Source organism: Crocuta crocuta, unplaced genomic scaffold (genome assembly GCF_008692635.1).
Source record: "Crocuta crocuta isolate KB4526 unplaced genomic scaffold, BGI_CrCroc_1.0 scaffold37, whole genome shotgun sequence".
Classification (NCBI taxonomy): Eukaryota; Metazoa; Chordata; class Mammalia; order Carnivora; family Hyaenidae; genus Crocuta; species Crocuta crocuta.
Genome location: NW_027532040.1, coordinates 581,154 through 595,670, shown reverse-complemented (window position 1 = coordinate 595,670; position 14,517 = coordinate 581,154). Strand labels below are relative to the sequence as shown.

Below are 14,517 nucleotides of genomic sequence, written 5' to 3'. Positions count from 1 at the left end.
TTTTTTTCTAGTCCCATAACTAGAAAGGTTATTTTTAAATTTTATTTTTTAAGTAATGTCTGCAACCAACACGGGCCTTGAACTCACAATCCCAAGATCAAGAGTTGCATGCTCCACCAACTGAGCCGGCCAGGTACCCCTGGAAAGTTCTTTCTTAAATTAAACCCCAAACACTCTCCTATTACTTTCCTCAATTTAACTCAACTGCTAAAAGTTGAAATGATAACTTTAAAGTGACATAAGTACTTATTATTATTGCATTTTCCATCTTGACTTGCCCTAGGTTGGGAAGGTAGTGAAATAATAGGTGGGGGTTAAATCTTTGGGTTTTATCGTTTTTTGCCGTGGATACCAAGACAGGAAGAACAACCCTAACCCTGGACAGCTGCCTATTGGACAACCTGGACCACACCTTTCCTTAGGCCAACCCTAGAGCCAGCTGGAGAGTCCCAGGTTCTCAGGTCACTTCTGGGAGAGTGCCTTCACTTGAGTTCCTGTCACGTCAGTCTCAGGTCCTCCCACCCCGCCCTCCTCCATCAGGTGGAGTTTCCTCCATTATACTCTTAGGGGAATCACATCAGTCTGGTTTATACTGTCTGCCCAGTGCTTGTTCCTGTCGCTCAATGCCTGGTCACCTACAAGTTATGTTTTCGCCTTATCGAGTGGAATTACCAAGAGCAAGGACTTCTGTAAAGACAGGCCGTCGCGGCGGTCTCTCCGAGCAACAAGATTTGTAGCTTAACCGAAGCGTCCACTCTTTTGCTTGCTGGGAGATGTAGTACCTGAGCTGTCCTCGCCTCCTCGTTGCCGGTGTGGGTGGTAGCCGGAAGACTACAATTCCCAGCATGCTCAGGGTAAGCGAGGATGACCAGGGTCAGCAGCTCCACGTGACTATTCACTATGGCTTCCCTGTGTACGGGCCAGCTGTCTGGTGTTTGGGCGTGATTTGTCAGATCTTTGCCGCAGGGTACCCCTTTCACGATTTCGACATGCAAAAAATCAAATCTCTTATGACCCGACAGGTAAGTCGCAGAGGCTGAAGCAAAGGCCTCCTTCGTTTCTGCTGGTAGAGGAGTCTAGATGTTCTGTCTCTGGGCCGGGGCGGGCGGAGACCTAAGGTATGGCTGGTGGCAGGTGTCAGGGGCACTGGATAGTCGGGGCACACCCCGGAAAACTCACCTGAGCCGCCCTCATCGGAGCCCTGCTCAGGCGGGCAGGGGCGTCCCAGAAACAGTCCTTTAGCGAAGGTCAATGAGGGAGTTTCAATGAAGGCTATCTTTGTCTCCCCTCCTCTCCCTTATGCCATCGTTCCAGTGACACTCCCAGCTACCTGCAGGACTCACTTTATCCAGGCTGTCTCATCTCTGAGCAGGTGGCCTGGGTAGGGAGGTGAGGTTGGTGCAATAGAGCTGACCTGGAAAAAGTGAAAATAAGTGGATGAATTGAAGACAGAATTGATAGCTTCATGACTTTGGGCAAGTTCCCAAACCTATGATTTCCAGATATAAAAATGAAAATAAAAATAATTTTTGTTAATCTTACCTTACAATTCTGAGAGTCACCAATAAATTAATGCATGTGAAATCATACTTAAAAAATCATTGTTATGGCAAAAATAGTTGCCTTTTATTTTTTGCCACAATGATAATTCATGAGTGAAAAACTGGCTGTTTTTTATTCCATCTCACATTTTATTCCTAGTAATGTCTCAGCTTCCTTCAAGAAAGGAAGTTATATTTATATTTAGATGCCTTTATTTATTCAACTCTAATATTTCACCAGAATTGGCCATACTTAATTACTTTTACATGAGAGAAGTTAATTTAGAGTTGTAAATTAGAGATTTTGAGAACTGTGGAGAATATGGAGGATAGTCATTTAGTGAAAGTTTCATTTGTGAGTTAAGTTGCTGGTTAGAATACAAATTCCAAATTAAATTCTTATTTGAGAATTCAGAATTTGAAAGATACCTGAATAGGTTACAAATGGTAGATATCTTGTGAAGAACACACGAGTCCTACATGATTATTTTACTCCTCTTAAATTATATTGCTAATATCATGAAAACAAAATTTAAAGTTCTGTGAATAATAAAAGATTTAAGTAAGTGGTGATCCCTCACTTTGTTGAGTACTGGTATTATGGTTCATACCACTTGTTACTCGAGGATGTTTGGGTCCTAATCCATCCAGTAGTAGCTATGTGACCTTGAGGAAGTCAGCTAACTTTTTTGAGCATTTGTTAACACATCTTCAAAATAAGAATGATAACATGTATCTCATGGTGTCAAATTGATGGTGATGTTCATGTGATAATGATGAAAGTGAAGAGATCAAAGAGTTAACACAGCTCCTGGGTCTTATGAAGGAAGTGTTTGGTCACAGAGTTCATCTCAGTGGCTGCGCCGATGCTGGGAAAGCGGGAAAACTGGAAGCAGGCTTTTGCATTAACAACAAGAGATGATTTCAGGCTGACTTTTGGTGTCTGTCTGATATATATTTTTTTAGTATCTCCTTAATTTTTACAACAATACCCATTTGTACATTATACCACTACTACCCCTAAACTGCTTCTAGAATGCTGAATTTGAATTTTTGTGCATTAGCTAAATTTGGTCTTCTCTCATGTTGCTTGCCATACAGTCCAGTGTAGTCATCACTGTACAGCAACTTTACTTGTTTTATTGGTTTTTAATCAATTTTGTAATACTGAAGGGAGAGAGGAAATACACAAGTCCAGATACCAGTGATTAGTTTAGATCTCCTAAATGTAGTGAAATTGTGTAAATGGTGACTCTTCAGCCTCAATCAGTTGCTTATTGGACTTGAGCAGCTCAAATCAGTGCTTAGTGGGGATAGAAAAACCCTAAAGAACATATACAAAAAACTGGAACTACACTGTGTAAAAAGTGAAGTACAGTTAGAAATTTACACAGATTTTAAAAGTCATCCTAATTATATTTCCTTATGGCTTGACCTCCACATATTTAATCATTACTAATACACATTTCATGCATCTTTAAGGTATGAAAATGTAGTGCTGCCTGGAGTTACATTGGGAGATTTTTATTTAGTAATGTTTAGTACTGGGTTAAATGTAGTAGTATTACAAATAAATATACACAAAGGTGTTTCTTTTTTGTGAGGCTAAGGAATATGCTAATAATATTGTTAATGTGGAGAGATATGAAAGGTCTATGAAATTTAGGGTTTGGTTTTTTTTTTGGCATTTCAGCTTTGCAAGGATCTTGGTTTGGAAAAGAGTGGGAGGGTGGGCTTCGTTAGCTCTCTTTATTTAGATGAGGCCTATTGTTCAGCTTTATCTATTATGCTGGCCTCTGTTCTTTCAATTTGTTCAACAAATGTTTACAGAGCACTACGTGCCAGGCACTGTTCTAAGTTTGGGGGTGTGCCGCAGTGAACAAATGAGGCAAGTGCTCGGGCAGACATAGCGATTAACGTGTTGGAGGAACAGGGGAGAGGGAGGCCTGGGAGTTGTTGGCATTTTGGGGTAGGTATAATTTTAGATAAGGGTGGTCATGGGAGGCCTCACTGAAAAGGTGATATTTGAGTAAAAACCTGAAGGAAGTGAGGAAGCAGACCACGTGGATATTTGGGAAGGAGCATTCTGGATGGAAGGAAGAGCAAATGTGGTGGCCTTGAGGCAGGGGCATGGCTGAGAAATAGCAAGAGGCCAGTGTGGGTGGAGTAAAGTGAGGAGAAAATAGTGGGAAATGAGGTCCAGTTGAGGGCTGAAAGCAGGAAGCCAGATCACACAGGGCCTCATCTTGACTTCATCTCCTACTACTTTTCTCCTTACTAATAGCAAAACCATGCTTCCATTTTGATTGAAATAGCAAGCAGAGGAGTGATGTCATTTTACATACATGGACTTCAGAAAGATCTTTTTAGCCTCTTTAGTTTTTGTTTATTTTAATGTTTATTTATTAGGGGGGCAAAGTAGGGAGGGGGGAAGAGGGAGAATCCTAAGCAGGCTCCTCACTGCCAGCATAGACTGGCCTCTTCTTTTTATTTTTATTTTTTTTTAATGTTTTATTAATTTCTGAGAGAGCGAGCAAGCATGAGCAGAGGAGGATCAGAGGGGGAGGGAGACACAGAATCTGAAACAGGCTCCAGGCTCTGAGCTAGCTGTCAGCACAGAGCCCGACACGGGGCTCAAACTCACAAACCGTGAGTGAGATCATGACCTGAGCCGAAGTTGGACGCTTAACCGACTGAGCCACCCAGGCGCCCCTGGCCTCTTTTTAAAGAATAGGATGAAGAGGGAAAAAGAGCAAAAACAGGGAGAACAATAAATTGCAGTATCTGAATGAGAGAGGATATGGGCCTTAAGCAGAGTCCTAGTGGTGGAAGGGTTGAGAAGAGGTTGGATCTATGGGTATACTATAAATGTAGAGTTGACAGGACTTCTTGACAGATCAGATTTGGGCTGTGAGAGAAGGAGAAGCATTAAGGTTGATTCCAGATGGTTTGGCCTCCTCAATTAGAATTGCCATTTAACGAAATGGGTAAGGCTGAGGAAGAAACAGATTCAGGGAAGGCAGAAAGTTTTTAGACTTGCTTTTTGAAAGCCTCTTTTAGATATTTCAGTGGCAAGATTAAAAATAGGCAGTTGGCTAAGGATCTGAATTTCTCAGGAGAAGCACAGGATATAGATAAAAATTTGAGACTTAAAAACGTATATAAGGTGTATAAAGCGGCTAAGCTCACCAGTGGAATGAGTGTGGATATAAAACAGTCCACGGTTGGAGCTTTTGCGATTTCACTGTTAGAAGGTTAGAGTGGATCTAGCAAGGGAGATTGAGAAGGAGCAGCCAGTGAGGTAAGACTGCAGCATCTCAATGGCCACCTGTCCCCTATCAATAAATATTTGTTGGATAAATGGTGGGTAAAGGGAACAGCCAAGTAGAGTGGGTACTGGAGGCCATGTAAAGAATTGAAAGGAGGAAGGAGTGACCAGCTGTGCTAAATGCTGCAGCAGATGGGTGGCAGAAGGTGAGAATGAGCCTTGGGTGTCGCTGCAGGGAGGTCATTGGTGACCTGACAGTATCACTTCTCATGAAGTGGTGGGGAGGAAAGCTGGGTTAGGTGGCGAAATTGAGGACTAAGTATAACCGCTTTGTTCAGTTTTGCTGAAGAGAGAAAGAGGCAGAAATCACCTCACATGCTCCTTTTGATCGCTGGGACATTTGGTTGCTGGTCTCATAAATGGAAATAGAAGATTTTATTTAGACATAATAGAAGTAGTGTGGAGTGTTAAAATCTGCTTTGGGCAAAGAAATAAAGTTTAGAGGCAGATATTATTTATGCTGAGTTTTTAATAAATTTAAACTGAGGAAAATTTCAAAATACCAAAAATAAGAGAAAATCAAATAATGCTGAATGATTACAGCGAGTTTCAATTTCATAAAAGCAGAGGACTACAGTTATAACCATGACTTCCTGCTTTAGAGAAGTGAAGATAAAAATGATGATTTCGTTTCTTGAGTAGACATTTATAAACTTGCTAATCTTAAAATACATATGAGTGTCAGATGATGTGCTCTGAGACATTTATGTGAAAAATACAGGTGAGTGTCAGATGTCTGTGAGACACGTAATTCTTCATTTCTGTTTTGATAAAAGAAAAGCATTTGTCAGTGATTACAGTAATATTCAGAATAATGGTTAGCATTTAAAGTATACTTGCCATGTACCAGCACTGTTTTTAGCCTCTCGCATACATTATTTCCTTTACTACTTACTATTGGCCTCTGCATCATTGTCACCATCATTAGAATATAAAGACAGGCAAGGCAGGTAAGTAGTTCAAGACCCCAGAGCCCATTCCCTGAATCACTGAGCTCCCATGCTTCCTAAGATGTAATAGGGTTTCCAATTTTATGACTTTTATTTTGTACACTTGGTAGAAAGTTGCCATATAGTATAAGCAAATTATTGTATGGGGTGATTAATCTGGAGCTGAGGCCTTTTCCTAGATATTGGTGTATTTCACTTTATATCTGAGGCATTTGTTTCTTTACTCAGTAGCTCTGGGGAAAGAGAGAATTACATGTGATATATTCCTCCAAGAATTTCTGTTAGATTGATTACACAAATCTGTAGTTTTAAAAATATTTATTTAAAAGGCATGGCAGTTGTATTGTTAAAATATGTTTTAGGGGTGCTCATGGTTTTGAATCAAATTATGAAGTGTTAAACTCATGCATGTATGTATGTGTGTGTGCATGTATGTGTCTGTGTATGTGTGAAGAGAGAGAGTGAGGAAGAGGGGTAGAGAGAGAATATAAGAGACTGAAAGTGAGAGAAAGCTGGGTATGAGGTCTTCTGGGAGTAATGGAATTCTTGGGAGGAGGCAAAGTGCCTGTTGTCATAAAAAATTGTAGCTATTACTGGCCATATTTTATACTAGGGAAGATAGAATACATGGCTCTCTATAGTTAAAAATAAGCAAGTTCTGCTCTAAGTCTCAAATAGTCAACCTAAGTAATCCGTGTTTGGGTTACTGAGGACATTAAAGGACCAGTATAAGGTACCCGAAGGACAAAGCTCACCTCACATTTATGTATCAGCTAATTTTGCTCCTAGACTACTTTTTTTTAATGTGTATGTATTTTTGAGAGAGAGAGAGAGACAGACTGCGAGTGGGGCGGGGCAGAGAGGGAGACAGAATCTGAAGCCGGTTCCAGGCTCAGAACTGTCAGGATGGAGCTCCCACGAACCGTGAGATCATGACCTGAGCTGAAGTTGGACACTTAACCACCTGAGCCACCCAGGCGCCCCTCACAGACTAATATTTACAGGGACTTTAGCTATCTGCTTTGAATGGCCTATGTTTAAAAAGAGGCTTTCAAAGAAAAGTTGGATTGCTAACTTCTGTCTTGATCACTTTCACGTGGTACAAATGAGACTTTCAGAATCCCCTCAGTTGATGTGAACATAGAAATGACCAGGTACCAGGGAGCTAAACAGTAGAAAGCAGCAAGATGGGAGATTAAGTCTCCATTATACAGTATAAATTGGGGGCATTGGTGAGAAGTAGGTAGAATCAAGGGATTCCGTATGTATTAATTAAGCAATTAGCATTATTTAAAAGTCTTTGATTAGCTCAGTTGGTTGGTGTATTATATCAGAGGATCAATACTTGTTCCTTCTTATCAGGTGAATTTGGTAATGATTAATAGATAAGGTTTTTCATAGAATGCATCCAATTTTCTTTTGGTTGTTTTTAAAACTATGGTTAAGTTAGACTTCAGCCACTAGTTATGAAGCTGTCATGTAATATTTTTATTTTAAAATTTCAGAAGTACATCTTTATTTAATAATAGTATTACATGTATTAAGTGACAGTTGTTTTTAGAACATGTGTTCTATATATTTTAAAGCAGGAACATTTCTGTTTTTAATGGTGATTTCTATTTTAATAAGTGATTTCTATTTTAATGGTGATTTCTATTTTACAGTTCTGCAGCATAATTAAAATTCTTTTTATTATTATTATTTTTTTAAGGGTCTGAAAAGCCCTCCGGAGAGCCTTAGTGATCTTGGTGCCATTGAGAGTCTCCGGGTCCCTGGAAAGGTATTGATCTATATGTGAGAGCATGTCTTTTCACTTCCTTAAAAAATAATACTGCCTTTGGATAATAATTGATTCACAGAAGCTTCCTTCCCCACAGGCAGATGGTAGTTATGATAAAGCTAGGTAAATTTTTATAGTACAGTAGGCTTGGGGCTTGTGTTTGCTTTCATTACTCATTGGGATGCAGTATGATTCATTATAGTGAAGCAGAAAAATGCAAAATTGATAAATTTAGACTTTAGTATTGTATCACATTCTTAGCCTGAAAGCAGTTGTGTGTGTGTATGTATATATATGAAACTTATTGATTTATCTGCTGTGATTTGGAGAAATAAAATGAAATAATTTAGTTTTTATGCTGTAACATTGTGAGCCAAAAATAATAATTATATTTTTGTTATGGGGCAGAGATTTTTGAGTAGGTAGCTAAAGCATAGTTTATACTAAATTATAAGAATCTTAGATTTTAATCTCCTGATTCATGTGAACTTCTCAGGTTACAAATTTAATAGGTGTTACTTGAAAGCTAGTTGGCTTTCCCTCAGGAAAATTATTAACCGTTGTGAAAAAAACCCAAAACCCTGCTGTTTCTCACTCTGGAGTATTGCCACTTGAAGTTGCCTTGGTGAATAGCAGCTCCATCACAGATCAAAGCATCGTCTTCTGAATGTCTACTCTTGTGATTTTCAATTTGAGGATGATATTTGAAAATACTATTTGTTTTCTGTGTCTGGCAACTTAATACATAGGGCGTGTTTCTCTTGGTCATCAGTCCCAAAGCCTCTCATGAGGCCTCAGTGTCAGCGGCTCAGGAGAGTGATTTCCCACCCCTGTGAGGAGCCTTACCCGCTAAGGTGAATTTTGTGTTTATAGCTTAGGCATTATTTTGGAGCAGACCCAAACATATTCTCCAAATACGATAGTATTCCAGCCAGCCCTTTTGCATGAAAGGTCTCTGACAAAAACCTTAAAGAGGCATTTTGAATAGTTTTATATAATGTTATAAAAGATTATTGCATGTGATGAAATTGGGAACTAAGCAATAACCATAAATCCTAATTGATAATTCTCTTTCTTTGACTCCAGAAAAAAGATTATCATGCATTATAAACATGCCTTGAATTAGATTACATTAGATGTTGTATTGCATAAGAAATTTCTGTTGTTTTTAAGCCTTGTGTGAACTTTGTTGTCTTTTTTTTTTTTTTAACGTTTATTTATTATTTTGAGAGAGAGAGAAAAAGAGAGCGCGAGAGCGCGCGGGGTAGGGGCAGAGAGAGAGGGAGACACAATCTGAAGCAGGCTCCAGGCTCTGAGCTGTCAGCACAGAGCCCAAGGTGGGGCTCAAACCCACAAACTGAGATCAGGAGTCCACCTTGGCTGCTAAACTGACTGAGCCACCCTCGCACCCCTGTTATCTTTTACACTGTGTGTCTTGATGTGTTTCTAGTAGTGTTGGTAGTGAATTTATAATGATCTCATTACTCAGTCTCCTCACTGACGTCCCCAGCCCCATCAGTGGCCTGTGGTGTGTAATTTGAGATGACTGCTTCTCGGGAGAGAGGCCAGTCTGGGATCCCAAGATCAGCATATGTAAATGATTCCGGTAATAACTGAGCTTAGGGCATTGGTCTGATTGACACCTACTAAGAAGCTAAGTTAGTTAAATTGTAAAACAGTTAATAGTGAAATTAGTATCAATGCATTGGGCTTAAATGTAGCCTTATGTAAACAAGAAAGCTCATAAACTCCATGTGCTTGTTCTCTCCGTGCATTCTCTTGAAACATCACAAGCGCTACAGGGGGAGCAGACTGCTGCCTTCTCCTCTGGGTATTTTTGAGAGTTTAAGAGTTGCTGCATCCAGAGAGTGGCGAAACTCCAGTCAGCACAGCAAGTTTGATGTGAGTGAAGTTCCCATTCAGGACTGAAATTAAGAGTTGAAAAGACTCATGTTCAGAAATACCCTTATACAGCATAGTTTGGTATAACTTCAATGCTGAGTATATTTTTCACAATTTAGATGTTACTTGGGCACCTACGTGGCTCAGTCGGTTAAGTGTCCAACTTTAGCTCAGGTCATGATATCAAGGTTTAGGAGTTCGAGCCTCCTGTGGGGCTCTGTGCTGACAGCTCAGAGCCTGGAGCTGCTTCGGATTCTGTATCTCCCTCTCTCTGCCCCTCCACTGCTTGCATCCGCTTGCACTCTGTTTCTGTCTCTGTCTCTTTTCCTCAAAATAAACAACAACAAAAAAAACCCCAAAAAGCACAATTAAGATGTTACGCTATAATTAGGTCATATATTAAGTTTTTATTATATCCCCAGGATTTATTCTTCTGCTGTCTGGAAGTGTGTATTCTTTGACCAACATCTCCCCATTTATCCCCCCCTCAGCCTCTGGTAACCATTATTCTGGTCTCTGTTTCTATGAGTTTGACTTTTCAAGATTCAGCCTATAAATGGTATCATACAATATTTGTCTCTCTCTATCTGACTTATTTTATTTAGCATAACACCCCTGCCGATCCATCCATACTGTCACAAATTGCAGGATTTCCTTTTTTTTCTTATGGGTGTATAATATTCCATTGTATATATGTACTACATCTTGATGTGTTCATTCGTTGACTGACGCTTAAGTTGTTTCCATACCTTGAATGTTGTAATGCTGCAGTGAACATGGAAATACATGTATCTCCTTTAGATACTATTTTCTTGTCCTTTGGATATATACCCAGAAATGGGACTACTTCATTTTTAGTTATTTTGAGAAACCTTCATACTGTTTTCCATAGTGGCTGTACCAATGTACATTCCCATCAACAGCACATAGGGTTCCCCTTTCTCCATATCCTCACTAATTTAAGTCATTATCTCTTGTTTTGTGATGATAGCCATTCTACCAGATGTGAAATGATAGCTCATTGTGGTTTTGATTTGCATTTCCCTGATGATGAGTGATGGTGGTATGATTTTTTTAAATAGAATTCTTTTTGTTTGAAGTTTATTTATTTTGAGAGGGAGAGAGAGAGAAGAGTATGCACACATTCAGGGGGGGCAGAGGGAGAGGGGGAGAGAACATCCTAAGCAGGCTCTGCACTGTCAGCACAGTTCCACAAAGAGCTCAGACTCATGAACCGTGAGATCACAACCTGAGCTGAAATCAGGAGTTGGACGCTTAAGCGACTGAGCCACCCAGGTGCCCCGTACATGATTTATTTTTATACATTTGCCTTAAAATTAGTGTCATGGTTAGTTCTTGATGACTGAACTTCTATGACTTCAAAAAATAACCTTTATTATTGAGTTTTTTGAGTTGTTAAAAATATTTCAACAAAATGTAAAACATGAATTTGAAATTATTATTTTAAAATGACCTTTTTCTATAATAAAAAGTAACATGTACTGTGAACAGAAAATATGGTAAACAGAAAAAGACACCTAAAAAAAATCACAAAAATCACCAATGCAGTCAAGGTTAACTTTGCCTTCTGGTCTTTTCTTCCTGCATATTCTAAAATTTATTGAGCATCTGTTTTGTGCTAGACATTCTCTAGAGACTGAATATAGCTGTGGAAAAGATAAAACATATCTGTTGCCAGGGAGCTTACGTAGGTTCAAGTAGAGGGAAGAAAAGCAGTAAACAAGGTGATGCAAAGTATGACAAATACTATGAAGGAAACAGGGTGGTGTGGTAGACTGAAGCTAGAGGCTCTTGTACATGGAGTAGTCAGTGTGGGATCCTCCCTCCTTTTCTGTTTCAAAGATGGTATCCTATAAATTATTCTGAAGCTTGGATTTGAAACTTAGTGAAGTGTATTGCAGAGAAAATGCTTGCACTATATTACTAGGTTTAAAAAGCAAGCTACCCAGTTAATTGGCTTGGGTAGAGATTTTTTGAACTTTATTTATACCTGTTACATTGCCTGCTATCAAAAAGACAAGAAATAACAGCAAGTTGGCAAAGATGAGCAGAAAAGGGAGCCCTTGTCCACTTGGTGTGAATATACATTGGTACAATCACTATGGAAAACAAAAAATCAAAAATAGAATTACTGTATGATCTAGAAATTCCACTCACAAAGAAAATGGAATCACTACGTTGAAAAGCTATATGCATCCCCATGTTTATGGCAACATTATTTACAACAGCCAAGACATGGAAACAACCTAAGTGTTCATAGAGGATAAAGGATAAAGTAAATGTGTATGTGTCTGTGTGTGTGTGTGTACACATACACACAAATACCTACAATGGAATATTATTTAGCCACAAACAAGAATGCAGTCTTGCCATTTTAACAGTATGGATGGACCTTGAGTGCATTTTACTGAGTGAAATAAGTCAGACCGAGAAAGACCGTATAATCAAATACCATATGATCTCACTTATATGTGGAATCTAAAAAACAAAACAAAACAAAACAAGAAACAAGCTCATAGATACAGAGAACAGATTGATGGCTATCAGAGGCAAGGGGGTGGGGAGTGAGCAAAATGGGTGAAGGGGTCAATAAGCATTAACTTCCAGTTACAGAATATGTAAGTCATTGGGATGTAATATACAGCATGGTGGTTCTAGTTAATAATACTGTATTGCATATTCTAAAGTTGCTAAGAGAGTAGATTTTAAAGTTCTTATCCAAGAAAAAAATTCTGTGTAGGTGGTGATGAACTTACTGTGATGATCATATTGCAATATATACAAATATTGAATCATCAGTAAAAAAAAACAAAAAAAAACAACAAGAAACAACAACAGAAAAAACCCCACCAACCCCCCTCCCCCAAAAACCCACCTCACTGTCTTAATTTGGGTTCCCTTGATATTGTAATGCCAGAAGTAAAAAGTCCAATTTATGCTACTTAGTCATTGTGAATACTTGCATAGAGAAACTTTTAAACATTAACTTCATCTAATTCTTTACCTCACTCAAGTTTATGTATGTAGAACATTTTGAAAAAAGGCCTTCTTGGTCTTTCGGTATGGACCCATTTCTTTTTTTCTTGTCTAAGTTATAACAAGGAATTGAGATTTCAGGGGGTTTTCAAGAAGGAAATGGTTTAGCTTGGGTTGTGTTGTGTTAAAAGGTTCTGGCATAAAGAATAAATAGAAGAGAAATACTAGGATGAGTCATAAGAAATGGCTATTTAAGTTAAAAATAATCTGATACTGGCAAATTTCATATGGTGCCACTCATTAGAGAAAGGCACATGGTGAAGGAAAGCTGAAGAAGGGCGTTAGGTGTGCTTGAGAATCCAGAAAGGATTGTTTTTTTGTTTTTGATTTTTGGAGAACCATGTAAATTCTGAGTGGGAAAAAAAGCTTAAAAATCATCTGGTACAGGGCCCGTGGGTGGCTCAGTTGGTTAAACATCCAACTCTTGGTTTCAGCTCAGGTCATGATCTCAGGGTTTGTGAGTTCTAACTGTGCGGCGGGCTGTGTGATGGCGTATGGAGCCTGCTTGGGATTCTCTCTCTCTCTTCTTTCTGCCCCTACCCACCTCTCCCCTTTTCATGCTGAGGTAAAGATATAAGAAATAAATCTATATAGTATTTACTGACTAAATTTGTTATTCATTTGAAGAAATTTATACATTTTGAATTATGTGAAAGGTTTTACTTAATTGGTTATAAAACATGAAGACTTGAGACTAAAATTATAATATATAATAATCACAATAGCCACATGATTACTAGTTACAGAACTTATTAGGATTGCATTTGAGAGTACTTGTTGAATCCTGATTAAAAATATTAATATTTTGGGGCGCCTGGGTGGCTTAGTCGGTTAAGCNAAATAAATAAAACATTTAAAAAAATAAATAAATAAAAATAAAAATATTAATATTTGGAACTTTATGAATCTATATCTTGACTTTAAGTAAACATTTTCCATAGTTCTTCCATAATGCTTACTAAAAAAAGTACAATAAAAAGAGTACTGATATTAATATTGTTTTATGAATTTTTCTGAACTTCTACCTTCTGGCATTATTCTTTAAAGATAAGGTTTGTTTGTTTGTTTGCAAGGCCCTGATTTTTCTAACTCATAAATACAAATAGGATTCAGCTAGGTTTACTATTATATGGTTGGTTTAGGTATGTCTTTGATTTTTTTTTTTCATTTAAGAAAAATATAGGCCAAGAGAACAAAAGAAATCTCTGTTGCAGTCAAAACTTGAAAATACATTTGTCTACATATAAGAAAGTATTTTTGTTTATATGTAAAAACATACATACATGCACTCTACAAATACTTACTGAATACCTTCTCTTATGTAATGTTCTGGGAGTTTGTGCAGAATGTTTTCTCACGTGTAACATACTTCTGTGAAGTAAGATAAATGGATTTGACTTGACCATGAGAAGAATCCTCAAGCCACACACTGACTACTGAGCTTTGTTTTCAGAACTTTACCAAGATATGAGGAAAGTATGCTAGAATAAGAGTCAAGAGAGCTAGGTTCAAATGTTGAGGTAAACATTCAGCTTATTAAAGGGAAGTTGTTTTAACTGCCTGAGATTGAGAAGAAAAGAACATGAAATTTAGGAAATGGAGAAGGGTTAAATTTGAGAGACATTTTAAAAGAATTTAGAACTGAGGATTTTATTGGATGTGGAAGGTGAAGATATTGGAAAAACTGCAGTTTTTAAGTGTTTTTTAAAATTATTTTTTAATGTTTATATACTTTTGAGAGGGACAGGGAGAGCGTGAGGAGGGGCTGGGCAGAGAGAGGGAGACAGAAGATCCTAAGCAGGCTCCCTGCTGTCAGCACAAAGCTCATGCGGGGTTTGACCTCAAATCACTAGATCATGACCTGAGCCAAGGTCCCATGCTTAAATCACTGAGCCACCCAGGCACCCCAGGACTGCAGTTTTTAGACAGTGAGACGGAAAGTGTTGTGATGTCTTTTCT

The 14,517-nt window shown here is 38.4% G+C and overlaps 1 protein-coding gene across 2 annotated transcripts in view; it reads left to right on the top strand.

The window, feature by feature from the left end:
* The first annotated feature begins 830 nt into the window (after positions 1–830).
* VPS50 (VPS50 subunit of EARP/GARPII complex) overlaps positions 831–14,517 on the top strand; it is a 129,762-nt gene continuing 116,075 nt past the window's right edge. The window contains exons 1-2 of one of the 2 annotated variants that reach the window (XM_077776242.1): positions 831–854; positions 7,531–7,599. In XM_077776242.1, the coding sequence (XP_077632368.1) occupies positions 846–854; positions 7,531–7,599 (78 nt within the window). In that variant the 5' untranslated portion in view covers positions 831–845. Of the gene's footprint in view, positions 855–910; positions 1,023–7,530; positions 7,600–14,517 lie in introns of those variants that run through there. The other variant, XM_077776241.1, reaches the window with a different exon arrangement.